This window comes from Styela clava, chromosome 6, assembly GCF_964204865.1.
Source record: "Styela clava chromosome 6, kaStyClav1.hap1.2, whole genome shotgun sequence".
Classification (NCBI taxonomy): domain Eukaryota; kingdom Metazoa; phylum Chordata; class Ascidiacea; order Stolidobranchia; family Styelidae; genus Styela; species Styela clava.
In genome coordinates, this window is record NC_135255.1 from 20,269,254 (window position 1) to 20,286,336 (window position 17,083).

Sequence of the window (17,083 nt, forward strand, 5' to 3'; positions counted from 1 at the left end):
TCTAAGTCAGTGGTTCTTAAACTGGGGGGCGCGAGATGCTCACAGGGGGGCGCGAGAGGTCACAAGATGGAATCGAAAATTTACATGTAACGGCTCCTGAAACGGTCTCCGCGTTCGTTAAAAATACCGGCTTTTCCGTGTTATAATAAATTTTACTGTCTCGTAATAACTACAATACTTCAAAATGTCTCTCTATTTTAATTTAATTGTGTTCAAGGTAATTCGCGGTTGCGGCGACTGACGACAAAATAAACTTATTACCTATCTAAAATACCACGCCAATCCGCGGACATAATAAAGTGTGATCAACTGCCCGATTATATTTAGTTTTTATATATATTGCACTCATGCGAATTCGTTGTCGTCATTAGAAAGATTGGTATAATATCCCAGAAAGTATATTTAATTTAGTACAATTAAAATTCATACAAAGTATATTAGTAGATGAAAAATACATATTCATCGACACGAAATCCCCGCGGTACGGCTCCTGAGTCCAGTCGTCGAGATTACGCCTGTCATTAAAAGAGCCGACTTCTTCAACGGATATGTAATGGTTTTTCTGTTGAATAAAATATTCAATCCATGATCGATATACTTATTTGAAATGGTTGCTTTATTCATTTAATTGTGATAAATTAAATCTGCAATTGCGTTGATAAAATGAAAGCACCAATACTCCAAAATAACACAGTAATTCGCAACCATAAAAATGTCGATTACATTTTGTTTTGATTTGTATTCTTGCCATATTCACCAATATGAGCTGTCCCTGCAACTCTTACTCCGCTCTATCGCAATGCCGCCACTCGATTGATTTCAAGATATCACCGTTACAGATATTCTTAAGTCTGCGATCCCACGGAGTAAAATTCATTTCAAGTCTGTAGTTTTAGAACACTACTGATGGTGTGCACAATGAATTCATGAGATTTTCAATGTCCAAAAAAATGTTTTTAATCTGTCGTGGTCCACCCCAAAACAAAACTCATGGCGTTTTCCGTTTTATTTTTAGTATTTCATAATGTCACTTTTACAATAAAGAAATTTTTAGTTACGGATTCACTTCTTTATTCTATCTTTAGCATCTCGTCGCTGATGATTATATAACAAAAACTAACTCTTTTTCAGAGGTGTCATGGTTCCATTCGAGAACAAAAAAAGTAGTTATAATAGTCTTCGTGGCACAAGGATATGTCGAGGGAAATTTCGGATTTAGGGAGAATAAACACCGAAACCACGATTTTTAGGGCTAAAATAACACGCCACGCTGACGTAAACAATGGAGATCCAAACAAAATGCAATCGCAAACGCCTTAGCGACTTTATTTTTCAGCGGTCAAGGGCCGGGGAAACGTCCACATGCATAATACCTATTAAAAAATGAACTGCTTCTAAATTTACATAAATTCATTTGCACTTATCTCCACTTTGTTTGAAACGTTAGTGAAACCTAGAAGTCTGTAATTGTTGCTTATTTTCAACACACAGTTAATAATTTTTGCATTGCTCAAAAGCATTTTTTTAAAGCAAAAAGAGGGGGGGCGCGAAGTTTGTAAAATGTTTCAAAGAGGGGCGCGGCTTAAAAAGTTTAAGAACCACTGATTCAAGTAATCATTCGAACGGCATTTCTGTACGGTAAAACGGGAAATTGTTTGATGGCGACAAATTAATGCGTATGAAGTTTTTGCAAAAAATTGTGTAATATACAAGCTTTGTATTGGAAAGTCCGTTGGTAACGAAAGATCTTTCACTTCATTGTTGCACAATGTTTGTCTTCTGGCTTCTATGCAACGTTCGCATACGTGGCTTTATACCCGGCCTCTTGTCACTGATCTGATGCCCGATTTGTACTTTCTCGTATCCATCAGTCGCTGGTTGTTTCTCTTCCGCTAGATGGCCCAGCTTGAACTTCTTCGTAGCCACTGGTACCTGAACAAGTTTAAAATCTAATTCCGGAATTCATATGTTTTTATTGTAGGATAGTAGTGTTTTACCTTAAACACCCTACTTTGTCACGAACATTAGTTAATAACTGATCTAGTTACATGCCTGTGGATTCGAATGAGTTCTATTAACAAGTATAGATAGTTCGAAATGAGCCGAACTTTGCTAGAATCCGAATTCGGAAATATCTAATCTGGGACGGAAAACCAAGCACTAACATGAGAGTTGTTCCACTGACATCCGAGTGATAAACGTGACAATACCGAGCGTTGAGGAACCAAAACAACAATTAAAGCTCGAGGACTTGGTGCGGAATGTGCAACTTTTAGGCATATCCAGATGCTGTCTTTGAAATTACTAACACATTTACCTGACGTTCCATTTTGTCCCGCAGAACTGATGTTCACCATTGCAGAAGTATTAGGAACTGTCCCTTGTGCTGTGTTGGCATGGTCTGATCGTTGTGATCTTTGAAAATATTAAGTATATATAGTCTTACATTAGCTCCATCTATTACCGTATTCCTCCCGATATTTCCATAAGACACAAATGACGTCAATGTGGGAGGAGTTGTAAATTTACAAGTGCTCGAATTTACAGTTTTAAATTTACAGTACCGCTTACGGAGGATGTAAAGAATTGTAATAGCAATCGTCATCAAAACATTCTAACTAAACCTAGGTTAATTTATGAATGTAATAGTGAATAAAGATCTCGTCGTTCTTATAATTATAGGATTGAACTGATGACAGAACTGGGACATAAATTACCTTTGGCCCATATTACGTAGCAGAATTCATGTTGTCCTATATTACGTAGCATGATTCATGACTTTTCTAAAATTCCATTTACAGCAATTCCATAAATTAGTTGAAAATTTGGTCAAAATTATATCTTGCCCAATTGAAATATTGAACTGCAGAAAGTGTAGGACATATCTTGAAGTTTTTAAAATCGCATGAGAAGGTACATTTACGGCTCAAAATAATTTTTTTTTTCAGTTTTGTAACATAAATTCCCATGCTATTTATGTCTGCCATTTTTTCCTAGTTTACTTAGTAGTATCTTAGTTTACAAAAGTAAACTTGAATGACATGATTGAATGGCAATGGCAACTTTTTTAAAACTATCGGTGTAAAAAATATTTGACCTAACATGTGCCGGTTTTGGACAATATGAACGAACTTATTGTAGACTACAATTGGAAAAATATGTAATCTGTTGGAATGGCAGAATAAATATGGCAAAATGCATTGTTTTGCAATATAATTCGACATTTTTGTAAAAGGCGTAAGTGAATTCAAATAATTCACAAACAATATTACCTCTCAAATTTTAACATCGCCATCTGGAATCTGGTTTATATCCATTTATCGGGTTAACTCATAAGATGCGAAAAATCATGAAGTGTAAAAGAAATATGATGTGTTTGTCAAAAATTGAAGATTGTTCCAATTAGAAAACGCCAGTGCGTCACTCATTGTCACCAATAATTATTTTCATGTGCCAACTATATCATAGAGCTGAAAAACGCAAAAATGAAGCAATAACGAGTTTTCGCAGTGACATATTTATCACTGTCTTCTTGTTCTGAATATGTAGACTAAGAATAATGTGTTTGGAGCCTACTGCTTCTATGTGTGCTTTGCAAGCAGAAGAAAGTACTAACTAAAAAGAGAGAAAATGCTTTTCTATGGTTATTAAACTAGATATCCAAATTACAAAAATCGTCGCATGGTGGGAAGATTTTATTAACGCATCCTCCAGATTCTGTATTTGAATTGCCTATTCTTAGTCAAGTCACTGCAATAAGATTCCAAATATATAGGAGTGGAATAGTTATGTCTGTTTCATGTTGTGCAACATAGGTTTTTACTCAACTATATAGATTATTGAAGTTAGTGCAATCGTTTAGCATATTAATATGAGGGAGACACAAGCAGAACATCAAAAAATATCATGTTTCCTAATTTTTTGATCAAATGTTTCGTAATTTCAAACAAATAACCAATTTAACCTGATACAACTAATTGTTCAATATTCTTAATACCATTTTAATGATAAGAAATTTTTGTCACGGGATGACATGCGACTAGTTGGGCTGTATAATTGGGCTGCTTCCTGAAAAATGTTTGTTGTACAATAAATTTTGCATAAATGTAGAGATAAATATCTTTAAAATACAGGAACAAGTTATTATAATAATATGTCATAAAGCTTATGACGAAATTTGGTTGATATATCGCAGTCATTTTATGCATCCAATTTTTTGTCACTCTGTGACATAACTTATTTTGTCTTGTCGTTTGAAAAATATTTGGTTGGAAGCGAATTATGATAAATACATCAGTGTTACGCTACCAATTGGCATTCTAAAAATAGCAAACCACCAAGACCTTGATATAGTAAAATTGATTAAATATGTTGAATGTGGAATTGCTGTTTATCACATGGATTTCAGTAGCAAGAATAGAGTCTTTTCTTGGCAAACAAATCAAAACGTCGAGAATCCGGATGTGATGTCGATTGCAAACACGCATTGCATCGTCCGGTCTTGAATTTTATCGGGACATCAAATAATACAATATTCATTGGTTATTTCAATGGGGTATAACAGTTTTATTTCTAAGCATGAAGAATATTTACCGACGTTTCCTGTAGAATACAATCCCAGCCATAGCAGTGCGTATTCATTCCCTAGTGTGTTGTCCCATGCCCCGACTCCCTCGAATGATCCATCCTTCAAGTTTAAAATGAAGACAGCTACCGTCGCTCGGTTAGCTGTAGGAATCATATATATAGCTTAAATAAATAAAATTCTGACACTCATTCAATTTTTAGACTAAATAATATAAATGAATCTTGTTTTAAAGGAATATAATAATACATTACAACACTTACATAATCTTACACTATAGATATTTAGTAATAAATACATAAAAGTGAGTTAGTTATTTAGAAAAAGAAATATTTGGAAATTCTCTTCTCTCCATTTCAAATTCTAATTCGAGTTGAAAAATCTAAAACTACTTTATTAATTAAAAGTTGAGTGTGTTTTTGTCAAATTACAATTCAAAGAAGTTTAAATTACTTCAAAATTTTAAACGAATTGAAATTAAAAAATACACAAATAGCAACAAAATCCCAAGAAATGCTTTGTGAAATTAGCTTATCAATCAAAAACACCAGCTAACAGTTATTGAATATTCCTAGTTGATATGATGGGAAGACAAATCTTAAAGCAGTTGCATTGTATAGCACTATTCCTTGAAAGTAATAAAATACATCATCGTTTCTAAGTATTGAAGGAAGTGAAAAATGCGTATGAATAATTCATGTTACGAAAACCCAAAAGTCTTTTTTTGAAATAAAATTTTTGTAACTAATGCGCTTGTAGATTTGCTCATAATAAATAAGAGAATGGCTAGTTTCGAATGAGTTGCATATAAGAAAACCTTGTAGTACAATTCTGTATTATAATAAACTTTTACTTCAAATAACCATATGTATCTGATCGGAAATTGAATTTTGCCAAAATAAATTTTTTAATGGTTTGGTGCAAAAGGCATAAAATAGAAATAAAGTGCATTTAAATTAGATAGGGTAACAGAATCCAAGAGCTTTGTTTATAAAAACAATCCGATAATTTCATTGTAATTAAAAAAAATAATAAATCACTCGGAAATGAATTGCTTATATACAAAACCATTGTGTCGTGTATATAATTCTGAAGGTTATGGGTTGTCGATAAATACACTTTAGACATTTCAAATCGTTTTTAAAAGGAAGGCGTCGCTAGTGTGCTATTTTTGCTCAGTAAAACAAACAATGACTAGAATCTTTGAAGCGAATCTAGTGATATTCGACATCTTGTATCCGAGTAGTTTCCTTGATATGGACTTTCTCGTATCCATCATCTAACCATTTGGTTTGTAAGTTCAGGTATCCAACAGTTGTTGATCGTACCTCTTCATACCCATCAGCTGCTTGCTTATTTTGTACGTTCTCGTATCCTACAGTTGTTGATGGCATCTTTTCATACCCGTCAGCTGCTTGCCTGTTATGCACGTTCTCGTATCCTACAGTTGTTGATCGTACCTCTTCATACTCATCAGCTGCTTGCCTGTTCTGTACGTTCTCATATCCAATAGTTGCTGGTTGCACCGTTTCATATTCACCAGTTGGCCCAGCTTGAACTTCTTCGTAAACATCGGTATCTGAATATGTAATAACTACGTTTGTATCCACATGCTATTTGATGGAATCATGGAAATATCGATGCTAAATTCAGTAATAGAAATGGCTTAGGATGCCTACTAAAGCAATTATAACGTTGGCAGCTAATGAATATTAAACAATTGCAATAAGCTGACCACCGTTGATAGATAAAGAAGACAAAGGTTCGTTGTCGTCTACCAAATGTGTAATAAGGCTTAATGTCGTGCAAATATCAAAAACACTCTTGTCATCGTACCGCTTAATAATGTCCTACACAGATTGGAATCTCTTGTGGAGAGAGAGAGAGAAATTTATTATTTCGCCAACCCGAAAACAAGCAGTGCTTCAATAATAAAAATATACAACAGCCAGTGTTCCCTCTAAGGTTTGCGCGTGTGCGCGCGCACACAGCTTTCAGAGGCTGCGCACACGCATAGATTTACTGCGCACAGACGTATTTCGATGTAATGTAACAATGTTCTTTTTTCACCCTTTATTTGAATTCAAATAAAACCATCTGTTACAATCAATTTCATTTATTATTTTCCATGTATGTTCATTGTTATCTACTGATAACATATAGCCTTCACTAAAGCATTTACAATCTATACAAAAACTTATTGAATAACCAAAATTTTCTTAATAAGCCCACTTATTACCCGGTTAGAACGCCAAAATTTCTTCCATGGTTTTTGCACAAATATTAGTCATTTCCAAAAAAGTGCGCACACACCAAAATTTCTGCGCACACATACTACAAAAATTAGAGGGAACATTGACAACAACGCTGAAGTTATTTCTTATAGCGATCATACGGCCATCAAAGTGATTGCTTTTCGTGAGTGAGTGACTGCTGGTTAGTTACGTTACAACTACCCCCACCCTAATTCATGCATCGGAAACAGTTAACTATTCTCGAATTCAACATGGGAATCAGGCTTAAGGTACTCGACTACATGATTAAGCCATCTTGTCGGTTTTTGTCTCTCTCAGAACAAATACGAAAAATCCTATCATATTACCCGAAGTCACGTTTTGTTTTGCAGGAATAGCGTTTCTCATTTCAGTTGAGTTAGGAACTGTCCCTTGTGCTGTATCGGCATTTGCTCCGAGTTGTAAACTGTGAAAACGTGTAGAAGAGAATTAAAGATAATAATATTGAGATTTATACTTAACGCTTTTTGTAAGTGACAAATATCGCCAGTTTAAAATTTACCCAAAATGAATTATTAGATATAGGAATGAAACTTACATTTTCATGATGCCTTGTTCAAAGAAACACAATTGAACGCTAATGAGTTGTTCTGCAGCAGGCGTAGGCAAGATTTTTGGACCAGGGGCCAAACTATTAGCGGGCCATGTAAAGTGACGTATAAAGTAACATTTTATGAACAATATTTACAGTGTTAAAAAAAGCAAAAGTGGGAAATAACAAGCCGCTTGCTAAAACTAGATTTAATGGCAATCTCGACAAATTTCTTGAGCTATTTTTTTTAGCTTAAACACCAAAACTTGGTTTCAATTTGGGTTTGGCAGCATCAGGCGGGCCAGATTGAATTACTCAACGGGTCGGATTAGTGTGGTAGCTGCCCTATAGTGTGGTAGTCCGCACGCGATAGCTTGAGGCAGATCTCACGTTACAGAGAGGTAGATCTCACGCTAAAGAATTGCAGCCGCCACGCTAACACAATAGTTAGATTTGGCTACAATTCGAATTCATGATTCTAATTATAAATAACATTCACCGTCTTTTCCTGTAGAATACAATTCCAGCAACGACCATGAGTGAAACACCGATAAGTATGAAAAGGAGAAGAAGTATTAGAGTTGTTTGACTCATTCCGCTTGGGCTTGGGGTCGTTTCAGTATTTGTGTTGACTGTTCCTGTTGAAGATGCAAACATTGAAAATTCATAAATAAAACTCTGGGCAAGTAGACACTTATAGGAATAAAAAGACATTTTGAAAAGACTGAAATCTTTTTGATTGGCAAGAATGCATTATGACCATCTGATTCGGAGCGTTGTGCAAGCAAATGAATTGGATTTGATGGAAATTCTGGTTTAGGTTAGAATAGAAGCAATGGTTAGTCTCATAAATTAAAATCCATTGCAACCGATTCAGAATGGCTATAAATTTTAAAACGAAGCGCATAGGAGGAAGAAGGAATTATGATATGTTCTTTGCTAAGACAGAATAGGCATATGAAATTTTCACGGTATATTGTAGCTGAGAAAAGATGAAAAAAAATTGGGCAAAAGATGGGGATAAGCAGGGGAGATGGTATTCGTGGTATGTTCTTGGCCATGGTAGATATGAAGTTATGGCATATGATAAGTAATAACATGAAAAAGAATTCGTGGTATGTAAGTAAATAAGATAAATAAAAGTCAAATTGTTAGAATAAATATATCTATATTACTTTCTGTCAACTCTGTGAGTGATGTATCGGTCGTTGCTTTTGTCCACGCAGAATTAATGGATGTAGATACATTTCCCACTTCGTTTATTATTGTTGCCACTGTAAGAACGTAATTTTTCGTGTAAAAATGAATATACCTTTGCACATTAAGAATATTCTTGATTCTGTCTGTTGCTCTTTTAGTCAGTGTGCATTCACTGTTAAACTGTTACCGTTCGACCGTGTTAAACTAATTTTAATTGAATAAATAATTTAAATAAATAAATAATATAAACGTAATATTACAACGACCATCTGATTCGGAGCGTAGTGCGAGCAAATGAATGGGATTTGATGAAAATCGGGTCTAGGTTAGAATAGATTTGATTCTTTAAGCAATTAGTTAGTCTCCTAACGTCCTAAGTGAAATCCATTGCATTGGATCAGGATATATACAAATCTTAAAGCGGAGGGCATTAGGGCAAGGGGGAATAATGATATGATATGTGCTGAGACAGAATAAGCATATGAAGTAGAATTCACGGTAAATTCTAGCTGAGAAAGTTTTAAAAAAAAATTAGGCAAAAGTTGGGGATAAGAATAGGAGGTGAGATTCGTAGTATGTTCTGGGCCATGGTAGATATGGAGTTATGGCAAATGGCTAAAGTAATAATATGAGATATAGTTCGTGGTAGGTTCAACATAAATAAGATAAAAAAAGACTCATTCGAATGATTCAAGTAAGCATTGCTATATTACCTTCTGACAACTCTGTGAGTGATGTATCGGTCGCTGCTTTTGTCCGCGCAAAATTGATGGATGAAGATGCATTTCCCACTTCATTTTTTATTGTTGCCACTGAAAGAACGTAATTTGATTATTTAAAAATGAATATATCTATGTACATTAAGAATATTGGATTTGAACTTCGATTTCCCATTTCTGAAACTCCTAATAAATTATATATATTTCTGATAAAATTTGTTTCATAATTGGTTTGCAGTTATTTAAGATAACAAGGAAGATTTGGAATCATAAACTTCATTTGAGAATATGTTTTGTCTCTTCTTATTGAAATGAAAAAGAGTCGATTCAACGGAAACGGATTTTACAGTGCGAAGCTCGACTCAGGAATGACGGAAGCTTGACTAAAAATCACGTTTGCGAGCCTATTACAGTTTCCGCTAAAAATTTCAATTCCAACTCCCGGTCCTCAAAGGTCGAAAGCTCAGAATTTTAAAATACAATTATGGCTTCAAGTCCTGCTTCTTTATCATGTGTGCAACATTTATGAATTTGTAAACAAAAAACTTCATTTCATTGTAAAACGATTTTTACTTTGAAGAACCAGGACACGAAAGCATACCTTTAATACATTCGGTAAATTTGTATTGGATTTCGAAACCCATACTGAATTGATTCGAACTCGACATCAATCCTTTAGAATTATATCGGACTGTAACGCCAGAAGATAGTGATTGATGGGGAGATCCAGCGCCACATGAGTTAGAATCATAGAACATCAATGTAACGTATTGATTCGGGAAGCCAATGTATCTTTGGCAGTCTTGTTTTTCTATAAAAACGAGATCATGTTAGAGTCCATGGATAGAAAATATATATAATATTTTTTTTATTATAAATTGAAATAATTCATGGATCCCCAGAGGAAATTAACAAAGATTCGATGTCATTATACATTATGAATGACGTCATGATATAAAACGTGACGTAATAATACAACACGTATTACGGAAATTGTGATATGATGTGATATTATTTTACAACTTGTCAACGTACCATTGTTTATGAAAAGCGAATAATTTCCCGTACAGTCTTTCTCGGTATGTGATCCGACAATAAAATAGAGTCTTTGATAAACAATCGCCAGACTGAGACTGTAATCCTTTCCATCTGTCGGAGGCTGGAACTCCCACATGCATGAAGCTGGTTTTCCGTATTCGTTCGGGGGATAATTTGGAGACAGAATCTTGCCTTCCCCTTCGTTTATAACCAGTGAAGTATTATCACATTGGCAGAACGCTGACTGTAGTGTTCCTGTAAAAAAAGAAAATTGATTTGGTCATATATAAAATATCGGTAAGACAATCAGAAATGTGAGGCCGCGGCGCGCCGCTTCTGGTCGAGCGACACATAATTTCACATACATACATCACATATTTGAAGTCTCTCCTGGCTGTTCAATGCTATTATACTCTATGACTAGTTTGCATTGAATGAAGTTTCTATTTGGCATACCCAGGGAGGTGCATTGTAATGAATTATCCACAATTTTCAAACATGGACAACTGCTTATGTCCAAGCACAAGTGCATTGAATAATAAAGTATATTTGAAACTAGTTCAGTGCGATGTAGTGAATACTTGATTTAATTTTTGTTTAATAATCAGAATATGTCAGTTGGGTATTCCTGATGGTTTGACATTGCAGAATAAAAAAATTTCAAATCTATTTTGTCGATATTTAACATGATGAATTGTAATATTGATGATGGTTTATAATAATAATTATCTTTCTGCACATGTCCTTCCATAGTCTGAAATAGTATTTTTATTCAATTTCGTTCTTATTATAATTAAGTAGGTCACAACCCATTTTATTCCCAAGTATTGGAAATTTTCGATGTTCAAACTAGCTTCCTATTTCAAACTTGATAAGTTTGAACTTTAATGTGCTTCAGTGAATAATTGTATATATGACTTTCATTTTCCCAGCTTCGTATTCGTAATGCGTGACTACAGTATCTTGTTTAACGTTACCTTCATATTTGATAACTCCAATTTCTGTGGAATCAATATGATATTTTTAATTGCGTTCGCTGTTTTGTTCTATTTATAATTAAGCGGGTGGCCGACGAAATTCGTGACTGAATTTACCGCGTCTATGTTTCTAAGCAACCGCCCCTGGTGCCATCGAGCGATACAAAAATGACGCGAGCAATGTAGACACCTGTGTCGCGCTGCCGCGGCGCATCCAGTGTAAACGCACCTTACGTGCGATTCTGCACGTGACGCACGGTTTATAATATATTCTCTCGAAATCCTACACACGGTCGCCGACTCGCCGTTGAAGAAAACCGAGGTTTGATCACTCAGCTGTATCACCTTCAATCATCAGCCTGGGCACGGTATATCATGAGATTTGGCGCAAAAAAACTCTCTCGAATATTTACAATATTTGGTGAATGCCAATTTCTCGTTTTACGTTGTGATGCTTTAACAAGTTAAATGGTAACAAAGATGACGAATGGACCCCCAGGTGTGGTGCAGTAGGAGGTCCGGGAGATTGAGTCAAAATATTCAGAGTTGGGTATTTTTGTAGGTATTCCCGCAGTGTGTGTACCAGGTTGGGGTTAGGGCATAATTTTATTCCAATTTTCCTTATTTTAGTTCTATCACGAGTCCGGGGACTGTCTGTGTTAGCCAAGTGAATATACCCCCTGTCCATAAGATTCAGTCCCGTTATACAACTTGATGTAAAGTAACCGAACAAAATTAGTTACCTCCATACTGGTACACACACTTCTGAGGCGCCGATTTTTTATTATACGGCGAATTCATAAATTTGATTTCAAGCTCTGAATATGCAATCATGCTACATAAAGAGCCACCAATATTCGAAATGACCAGAATTTTCCCGTTTCTTAATTGTTTTTTGTGTGAAATATGAATCGAGAGTGAAGTTTTCGAATATTTTGATTTCTACTTCTTCCCACATACTATTCATCATCGAAATAGCCAATTCACCCACCTGCCTATAACACCATCAGAATACATCGCACTGTGGTCATTTGTACGCCAAAATAGCAAGCAAGATTGAATTACAATACCTAGATTCTATGATGCCGGTACAACTGGAAAATTATTGAAACGCTTGAGTTTATATATCAAATACATTCATGCGTACTGCATTGCCATCTATTCAATAGGTGGGCGGGCTCGATAAAAATAGGTCGACTATCGAGAAAGTTTTCCAGGAGACGGTGAGATTTTTTCTGGTTTTAATTTTAATAACGCTACCGGCCCAAGAATATGCTCAATTACTAAACGGCATGTAGAGCTTTTATGGCCATAAAATTAATTACTGATACGACACATTCATTGAACCACAAAATTATTTTAATTTTGCAGTAATGAAAAAACTTGTTTTCAATCAGCGATTGTTCAAAATGGTGCCGTGACTTCACTTGAGCATAGCAATATAGATGCTGCCGAGTTTTCACGCCATGACATTTCTAACATCGACAAATTATTCCAGGCAACTGTTCAATATTAAATACAAATAATAATAATATATTTTATCCTTGTTTCGAAAAAAACGAGCGACCCAAAAGAATTTTCAGGTAACCCACACATATATTTCGTAGTATATCTCACTCGGTAGCTTCTAACAAACTTTACATAAATCTAATCAATCTAACGTGTAACTTCAGAAACGCCGAATAAAAAGTTAGCCGTCAGCTGCAGTGCACATTACCCATTTAATGTGGTCGTCTAACTCCAGCGTATAAAACAAAAACTAATGATAAAATAAAGAAGAAATGGTTCCCTGGTTATTGCAAAATTTCAACAACGCCCTGAATCACATCGCAACTAAGGTCGTACTGTAAAATTGTAGATCATTCTGAATCATTGCTACGTTAAAAAGTCATTAGACTCTTTATTACTATATATTGCAACCTATAGCTGTGATCTACCAAGCATGAACGCTGTACCGGTGATTGTTCATATATTTGTATTATATTAGTATCTCGCGCAATCTATTGTATCTAACTTCTCCGACTCATCCTAATCGAATTCCGGAAGAAGATGGAAGTGAGTGGTAGGATTGAAAATATTACAACGTTCAGTTTGGCCTGTTAGAAATACTATTATGCAGAAAACTGAGAAATGCTTAATTATATACCCACGGTGGTGGCAAACTCTACTAAGAATGGACGCCATATTCGGGCACTACATTCTATAATCAATCGTCAGAAACCACATAGTGGCGCATTAACATAGCAACAGAATACAGGGCATAGCAACGGGCTTGCCAGAGCTAATTGCGTAACATATATCAGAGAGACACTTCCACCTTTGACTTTTGAAAAGGCACGGTTTACACATGACCGATCAATAAAAAAAATCTTGGCAAAATTGTTAGGTAACACATCCGCGAAAACAAGTCAGATTCAAATCCCCTTGAAATAAACCAACTCCGATTCTACATTAATCGATCAATTCCATATTAATAAAAAAACGATCCCGGTTTAGTCTCCTGATTCCAAGACAGCCTAGGTCAGGGGTGGGCAACCTTTTTCGGCTTGCGTGACAAAATCGACTAAGTTTAACGACATAATTGTTCCGCGTGCCGACCAAAATTAAAAATAATGCTTTGCCACTTTCAAAGCAGAGATACACAATAATATACCTTTTATGTACAGGCAGATTCACTAATCGGGAAAATATCAGTCCAACAAATAGATTTGATTACTTTTTTTATTCTATATAAGTGAGACTTCTGCTGCTTCATTACCACTGATGGAGATTTTAAATTGGTTTTATATTTTATAACTTCCAGAGAACTACACGAACTACTGATTTCATCTTTCAAACTACTTCTGTTACGAGACTTAATAAAATTTATAACTGAGAATCAAGACTCACAAGCATATGTAGATTAAAACATGGAGTTGGATAATGAAGTTGCGAAGTTTTTAAGACTCGAAACATTTTCGGGAATGGCATCCCAATCACGCAATAGTTTATTTTCTGCACTCCTCCCCTGTATTTCCTTCCCTAATCGCTTATATTTATTTCGAAATCAATTTATAACAGTAAGTTAACAAGTAACTCTAGCCAGCATGAGCTTTACAACTTTGTAAATCAAGCATAAATGAGGAAAAAGGGTGGCACAGACGAACTATATTATTTAAGGATGTAGCAAAATTAATGCAGCGCTCTTCTCGAAAGCTCACGCATTTGTTACGTCATGGTATATTTTTTTGTAGCCATTGGTCATGATAGGACAAAAAGAGTTTATAGAAATAACGGGATGTTAACAAACCATAATGAATAAACGAACACCGTTCTGACTTCTCATCCTTGGCAGATGCTATGATGGCCGATATTTGGAAATTTTCAATTTTATATATTTCAATGTAAGGACATAGAAGTTGTTGCGAGAACTGCAATTTAGTGTTATGTCTATAGATACAATGCATGGTCTTAGTAATGTGAGGGGGGAGCATATTTTTACTGCAAACTGAGTCATCACCAAACTCTAGAATGTATCTAGATCGCGGGAATCAGGAGTTTGTTCTGAATTATCCAAGAGTTAGGAATCCTGCGGCAATTTTTTTTTTTAAATCAGGTGCGGATATCTGCAGTCGGAATTTATGTCACATCTAAATTTATTAAAACCTGAACCTACTTTTTCTACATACTATCCGTAATCGAAATGTAATAACACTCACCTGCAAACAGCACCAATAGCATACACTTCACTGCGGCCATTTATAGTTCAAAAGGTGTGACCAAAATTAAGTTTTGATAACTAGTTTCTTTGATGCCTGTAAAATTGCAAATTTATTGAAACGATCAAATTCTTATTTTAAATGCATTTATTTACAGGAGTTGGATTTACTCAATAGATGGTGGGCTCAATGAGAAGAGTTCTGTGGAGAAAACGTTTTCCGGGAACAGCCTTATGCGAAATGAAATTTGCGAGCGTGCATTTTTTGTGAGCTTCCCTCTGGTTTTAACACTTTACTTTGAACAAAGCTACAGACGAACGGTCAATGATGTCCATGGAGAGCTATTGGCATATTTCTGTTTCGCTATCGCCTGTCAAATTGACGGAGTGAGGTTTTGGGCAGGTGTGGGCAAGGTTTTTGGACCAAGGGCCAAAAATTGTGCCCAACTAAACTGGCGGACCATGTAAGTATGACGTAAAAATTTTGCTCATGTCAGGTGTAAGGCCTGACGGTTGTTCCTGTGCTATTTCACTCTTACGCCATGATTACTTAAGCCTAAATCTAGTTAAGAAAGAGATATTTCTATCGGGAATTAACTCAATAACCCTTCAAAAATTCTGAATACACGATGCATCTAACTTTGTCTATCATTGTTTTAGATATTATGATTTCGTCCTACTTCCTTATTGCATATCAGAGCTTGCTATTAGGGGTGAGCACATAATACAGCGCTCTGAATTACGTGTACTAATATGAAGGTAACTAATTTTGTTCGACTATTTTACATCAAGTTGTGTAAAGGGACTGAAATCTATGGGCAAGTGGATATTCACTTGACTAACACAGGCAGTCCTCGAACTCGTAAGAGAGCTAAAATAAGAAAAATTGGAATGAAATTATGGCCTAATCCAAATCTGGTACACATACTGAGGGAGGACACACATTACTGCGTTTCTATTGATATACAAGGTGGGCCAAAAGTAGTGTGACATTTATTCTTAATCAATTCATTTATTAATTGTTAACCCACATTTGGCTCACCATGTACATGGTGATAACATATTTTGAACACATATATACTTTATTATAATATACATTTACATGAAGAAAATGTTCCCAAACAATATTGATTTAAATTGCATCACTGGGAACACTATTTTGACGTCGTGTGCTCTGCACTAGCAATACGGATTTCAGATTTCCGCGGAACATTTAGTCATTTTGTATTCTAAATTCAGCAACAAATTTTTCATTTAAATATTATACCGAATGTAAGAGAGCAATGAACAAACGAATAGGTACGGAGGTGCTGTTTGCTGAACTTGGAAACTTGTATTTTATGTCAGAAAAATACAGGCCTAAAAAAACTTGAAAAGTAATCGCCTTCTAGAGGATACTTACATATTTAACTACATAACATTTGGAGCTATTTTGGCGATCATTGGAGAAATGCAATTTTTGTCCGGGAAATGTTGATAAACATCAAGCAAATCCTTTGTTGTCGGTTTTATGTTTTATGAAACTCTGAAAGTCTTCCTCCAACAACCCCTTTCAAAGGCAAGAATTCACGTCCACGGTTTAGTAAGGCTAACCCAAATTTTGTACTGATCGTATTTCTGAAATGCTATTGTAAGACTAGTTGCGATGCGAAAATTAACACTTTCATGAATATAAGATATATCTTAATCATAGAACAACTTGTTCCCTTTAGCTAGCAGTTCACCACAAATCCGCCTGCAAATGACCGTATTTCAAATGTAAATAATATATGACTATAGTTTTCCAAATGCACAAATGCCTCTGGCTTTTTATCCTAAATGTATTTAAATTAGAACTAATCTATTTGCCTCATTTGTTCAAATTAGGACTATAACAAGCATCTACAGTTTTCAAATGTTGATATTCAAACCAGTCGTTCTCAAACGATGGGGCGCTCCCCACAAGAGGGGCGTAGACAATTTTTTGAAGGTACGTGAAGCTAATTAAAACTAAAAATATTTGTTAGATTTTACCTTGCCCGCCTTATTTTGAATATTTACA

General features: G+C 35.2%; 1 protein-coding gene across 1 annotated transcript; it reads right to left on the bottom strand.

The window, feature by feature from the left end:
- Positions 1-4,940: 4,940 nt before the first annotated feature.
- On the bottom strand, positions 4,941-16,603 carry LOC120331967 (uncharacterized). The gene is made up of 9 exons (XM_039399165.2): positions 16,445-16,603; positions 15,044-15,139; positions 10,366-10,623; positions 9,932-10,141; positions 9,325-9,423; positions 8,587-8,685; positions 7,911-8,049; positions 7,188-7,285; positions 4,941-6,164 (listed from the first exon to the last, which is right to left on the bottom strand). Exons 2-9 carry the CDS (start codon positions 15,081-15,083, stop codon positions 5,800-5,802), a joined length of 1,308 nt encoding a protein of 435 aa, XP_039255099.2. The 5' UTR covers positions 15,084-15,139; positions 16,445-16,603; the 3' UTR covers positions 4,941-5,799.
- Between the last annotated feature and the right edge of the window lie 480 nt (positions 16,604-17,083).